A 6,000-nucleotide genomic window follows, 5' to 3' on the forward strand; every position below is an offset into this window, starting at 1 on the left:
TTAAATTGGGTTTTGAAAACTTAAAACTAGGGTCTAATAGATATTACAACATCTTGAATTGATGCACTTTAGTTCGGTTTTGGTTTAGTACATAAACCTTAGCAATTAACAAACTTTGTTGAATTACGTTTGGTTTTTTTTGAAAGCTTTTACAGTATATTAGTGGTTTAAAAAAAAAAAATAAAGTAATGAGTTTATAGATAAATTGTTGAAAATTTAGATGTTTTTTTCCAAATCATTTCATATATTTTTAGAAATATTTATCTTAGCTATTTTTTTAGATTCTTGCAACCAGCAAAATATGTATTAAAAAAATTTCAAAAAAATTGCCAGATCGAGTATACTTGGGAATTCACTGTTAACATCCTCAAGCCTTTTGCTATAAAAAGATTTTTTATTTCAGAAAAACACAATCTTACGAATTTACGAACATTTTTATATGAAGATCATTTTTATAACAGCAATTTTATTTAAAACATTATTATTATGATTTGTTTTACCTTTTTAAGATAAAAATTTATAATGGGGTACGTAAAGGCCAACGACCTCTTTCCTTCCTATTCATGACATAAACCTGTTTTCTTCAAAAACCCTATTTACGTACGTCTCCTCCTCTCGCTTTTCACCCTGGAGACGTTCTCACATTCAAAGCAGGTATGATCTTCATGTTTTTTACATTTGCCCAAATGTTCACTTCGATTCATCAAAACCCTAAATCAGAGCCTGCACAATGCTACTTTTTGTTGCTCTTTGCGGGATACAATCGTTTCGATCATTTTTATTGTTTTCACGATGTCATTTGTGCTTTTGTGAAATGTGAATGCGAAATGCTTAGAGGAACTTTCTACTTTGAAATTTAATGAATTTGAGGAATAACAGAGTTCAGTTAGCTAAGAGGAAGATTCTATATTCATATTAATGCAACTTTGTGTTCCTTGAAAGGGATCGTTTAGTGTGAGCAGCTGACAAGGACTTCTTGATGACCATACAAAGTCTTAGCATTGCTCTCATGATTAGGGATTAATGAAGAGCAGAATTACTCCAAAATGTGATAAGTTAGGCCACATTTTAAGTGTTGTTATGGGAGTGATAAAGTCTGTGATAAACTGGTGTCAGATAGTAGCCTTGAAACTTAAATTTGTGTAGCAAACTAGCAATTTAATTTAACCTTATGATACCAAAGTTCCTCTGCTCAGTCTACCCTGTCCAGTATTTATCATAAAATTGTGGTAACTCAATGGGATTCCCTGTGATTGAGTAGCAATTTAACCATATATTGATCAAAAAGCAACTACAAGAAAACAATGCATAACTTGGTCATATTCTGTTAAGACTCTTTACTTCTTTTCACGCACTGACTGCATACCTATTGATTAATGCATCTTTCATCCATTTTCTGTTGCTGCAGCCATGGTATTTTCAAAGTAATGTCATTTCCATCTTCCAAAACAACAATGGTGAAGATCATGTAGTGGATCAGAAGACAATATCAAAGTGGGCTAGAAAGGTTAAGCTGTTTCACATCAAGCTAAAGGAATGAGGAATACAAAGTTCCCTATACGCTATCTAATCGTCATTTTGACCTTCCTTTGCACCTGTGTATGTTACATTGAACGTGTAGGCTTTTCAATTGCATACACAATTGCTGCAGATGATGCAGGAGTTAGTCAATCAAGCAAAGGCACAATTCTGTCAACATTCTATTACGGGTATGCTTTTTCTCAGGTCCCTGGTGGGTGGGCAGCTCAAAAGATTGGAGGAAGGCGTATTCTCCTTTTCTCATTTGTGATATGGTCTTTAACATGTGCATTATGTCCATTAGACCCTAATAGAGTAATGGCTCTAGTTATAGCTCGTTTGCTTGTTGGGGTAGCTCAAGGGTTTATCTTTCCCTCTATTCATACGGTTTTAGCACAGTGGGTCCCACCACACGAAAGGTCAAGATCTCTTTCTCTCACAACTTCTGGAATGTACCTAGGTGCTGCTCTTGGCATGCTTTTTCTCCCTACTTTAGTGAAATTCAAGGGCCCACAATCTGTTTTTCTTGCTGAGTCAGCTTTAGGTGGTTTATGGTCACTTCTTTGGCTAAGATTTGCTAGTGATCCACCTCGTTCTGATCACCCGAAAGCAACTGCAGCTGGTTTTGGAGAATATTTGTTGCCAATTAGAGATTATCAAAAGTTGAAGGCAGAAATAATAACTACTCAAATCCCATGGAGGAAAATCTTTCTGAGCTTACCTGTTTGGGCTATTTTAGTCAATAACTTCACATTCCATTACGCTTTATACGTTCTTATGAACTGGTTGCCAACATACTTTGAACTTGGGTTGAAGTTCAGTCTTCAAGAAATGGGTTCTTCTAAAATGATGCCATATCTGAACATGTTTGTTTTTTCAAATATTGGTGGGATTATTGCTGACCACATGGTAACAAACAGAATCTTGTCTGTGACAAATACAAGAAAGGTTTTGAATACTGTAGGGTTTTTAGTGTCTGCAGTCTCATTAATGTTGCTTCCTGTTTTTAGAACATCTGAAGGGGTGATACTGTGTTCTTCAGTAGCTCTTGGTTTTCTTGCATTAGGAAGAGCTGGATTTGCAGTGAATCATATGGATATTGCTCCTAGATATGCTGGAATTGTGATGGGTGTCTCTAATACAGCTGGCACTTTAGCTGGTATTGTTGGAGTTGAGCTTACTGGGCAGCTTCTAGAAGCTGCAAAAACCAAGAATTCGGATCTTTCTAGTCCCGATAGCTGGAGGGCAGTTTTTCTTATACCTGGATTACTCTGCATTGCAAGTTCTGTCATTTTCCTTTTATTTTCAACTGGAGAGAGAATATTTGATTGAGGTTAGTAATTCTATTATTCCTCATGTAACACACAGCTTGTGGTTTCATTTGATAGGGTTAAAATGCACGAATAGCAACATACTTTCATTGATTGGACTTTATATATTTATACTGAGGGTATTTTGGTCTTTTAAAGAGAAAAGAAAGAATGAATTTGAAAACCTTATACCCTCTGCTAGGAAATGCGAAAACCATCAAACATGGAATTAAAGGATATTATACACATTCGAGTGAATAGTGATGTTTCTTGTTTTTTTTTTCTCAAGAATTGAAAAAAAAACCATGATCTTTTTGCATTAACACAATGTCTTTTATAACTGTTACACTTGTATAATTCATTCTTTTGCTACTATTCATTTGCTTTTTACTGTATTTGAAGGGTATGATAAAGGTTATAATCTAGAAATAGCAGCACATATAATTTTTTTTTTCTTCGTATAGTAGTATCTTATTTTCATTTCAATGCATTATTGTATTTAAAGAGATATAAACAATTATAGCAATACTATCCAAATACAATGTATTTTTTTTTTTTTCAATTTATAGATGGGTAGATTGTTACCATACAACTCATTTAATTAATTTCTTTATACATTCCGTTGTTTAGTTTGTCAAATAAGATATATATTTTCAATAAAGTGCCTCTAAAATATTTAATGAATCAATAGAAAAATTTTTGTTTTAGAAAAAAAAATTGTTAGTTGAAGGATTAATATCATCAAACAGCAACTAACTGTGTCACCAATATACATATTTAGTGTCTAATCCTTCAATCGCATTCAGTACCATTGAATCAAGACGTAACTTTTATATGTTCAACCTATTATTTATGTATTTAATCAAATTACTATTTTTACATCTATGTGGAAGACAAACATGAAAAAGTTATAGTGTTAACTTATTTCACCTTTAAAATTTTTATAACTTTTATTATGTTACGTAACTGGAACTTTAAGTAGTGTTCCAGTAACAACAGATCCATTGTCGGTCTATCATTGACCAAGTGGTATAATGGAGAGTTGGTGGGTTTAACATTTGAATTTGATTAGATATATAAACATAATATTATAAAAGATAATTAAATTTTTTTTTTTTAGTGAAGACAAAAACAAACAGAAAGTATTAACTGTATAACAAACAAGAATATTTGTCATCAATATTCCGCAAATGTTATCAATGAGCATAGCAGTTTCGGATTAAAATTTTGTCAAAAGAGTACATATATTATTTGTGCATATGAGATATTTACTTCACGTGTACGTAGCTGAGACGACATTCAGTACATAATAACTGCAAATAAATGTGTAAATTCAAAAGATATAGATATACTAATTAATATACATGCACATAACAACACCATTATATGTAATTATGAATTTACGATGGATACCAATTCAATTTGAATAAATATTTCTACACGTAAGATTCTGATTTGACAAAACGAAAAAGAAAACCCACGTTCGATAGTCAAATGGTTATCTATATATATTTGAACTGAATGAAAACGTAAAAAGTAAAAAAAATATAGAGTATATAAAGCAATATGATAAGTGGGAGAACAAAATATGGTACCACCACTCACAAATGGAATATGGTGATTATGTCTATGCACATCTCGGTGTGATTACTTACTGACTACCACTTCATTTTTGTAATGTTTGGTTTTATATTTTTAGATGTATTTTTTATATTATTTTTAGTGGTTGGAGTTTGAAGCCCGGCTTCTAGTGGCACTTCCGTCAGTTGTCTCATAGGTGCCGCCCTATAAAGAACAGATAAGTTAAAGAAACTTAAGTAGCGTAGGTAAGTAATAGTATAATAATTTTGATAAATAGGCTAATTTTATCTATTATTTTTCAAAAAATAATCAAAATTGGCTAAATATCATGTTGCTCCTATTAGCACGAATAAATTCGTGTATAATCAATGATTACAATGAATCCCATCACATTTGTTATTTTGGCGATTTCAATCGTTTTTATATTTTTTGACTGAGATAATGACTTAAAAGGTTAATATATTTTTTGATTTGTACATATTTGGTGATTAAGGTTTTTTTTTGTTCATATTTATCCATTTAACATGTTAAACTGTACACATTTAGTCTTTATGACCGGTTACTCCAGGTTAGCCGAAAAAATGACTTAATACGGTAATATATTTCTCATTTTGTATACATTTAGTCCTTAATATTTTTATACACATTTAGTCTTTAATAGTTTTTTTTTGTTTCAAAATAAATCATTTTTGTTTTTGTAAGCATTCAGTACTTATGAATGATTTTTTCAGGTTTTTCTTACGACATCTTACGTGGGACAATCATTGATGAAGTGTGTGAGGTTGTTAATGTTTATATACAACGTCTCATTTTCACAACTAAAAATTTTATTTTTTTAAATAAGGCACCCTAATTATAAATTCATTATTAAGAAAAAAAATTTATTCCAAAATACATTTACCGAAAATCAGAGTAATATAAGAAATACAGAATCCTCAATATTGTGATGAGTGTACAATCATGTCTTCGCCTTCCCACGATCAACGATATAACCTGAAAATATAAACAACTGGGTAAGCACAAAGTTTAGTGAGTTTCCCCCAAAACACTCGATACAACAAACATATTATCATGAATAACAAGCCCACACTCATCAGAATTGAATACCTTGACCCAATCAGTCATCGGATTGAAATGCCAACATGCAACAGGTCTAATCAGTCATCAAACTAGAATACCCAAGCCGGCATGCCGCCTTAATCCAACCGCTTTTATCAACCCTTCGTGCCTACGGCTTACAACCGGCTCGCACCAACTATCTTGGCTTATATCATATAGCAGGACCACCTCAACCTATCCCACCACCATCTTGTTATCCCACGTAAGATGCCATGAGAAAAATATGAAGAAATCATTCATAAGTACTGAATCATTACAAAAACAAAAATGACTTATTTTGCAGCAAAAAAAAATATTAAGGACTAAATGTGTACAAAAATATTAAGGACTAAATGTGTACAAAATGAGAAATATATTACCCTATTAAATCATTTTTCTCAGCTAACCTGGAGTAACCAGTCATAAGGACTAAATGTGTACAGTTTAACAAGTTGAAGGGGTAAATGTGAACGAAAAAGCCAGTGACTAAATG

General features: G+C 32.1%; 1 protein-coding gene across 1 annotated transcript; it reads left to right on the forward strand.

The window, feature by feature from the left end:
- The first annotated feature begins 531 nt into the window (after positions 1-531).
- LOC145053277 (putative anion transporter 5) lies at positions 532-3,086 on the forward strand. The gene is made up of 2 exons (XM_079001291.1): positions 532-654; positions 1,409-3,086. The coding sequence occupies exon 2, from the start codon at positions 1,537-1,539 to the stop codon at positions 2,848-2,850; it is 1,314 nt and encodes a 437-aa protein (XP_078857417.1). The 5' UTR covers positions 532-654; positions 1,409-1,536; the 3' UTR covers positions 2,851-3,086.
- Positions 3,087-6,000: the final 2,914 nt, after the last annotated feature.

Source organism: Lactuca serriola, chromosome 5 (assembly GCF_051521515.1).
Source record: "Lactuca serriola cultivar US96UC23 chromosome 5, Lser_US96UC23_V15, whole genome shotgun sequence".
NCBI lineage: Eukaryota > Viridiplantae > Streptophyta > Magnoliopsida > Asterales > Asteraceae > Lactuca > Lactuca serriola.

Bases quoted from the DNA above. Each gene is read 5' to 3' on its own strand.
- LOC145053277 (XM_079001291.1), top strand. From the start codon at position 1,537: ATGAGGAATACAAAGTTCCCTATACGCTATCTAATCGTCATTTTGACC.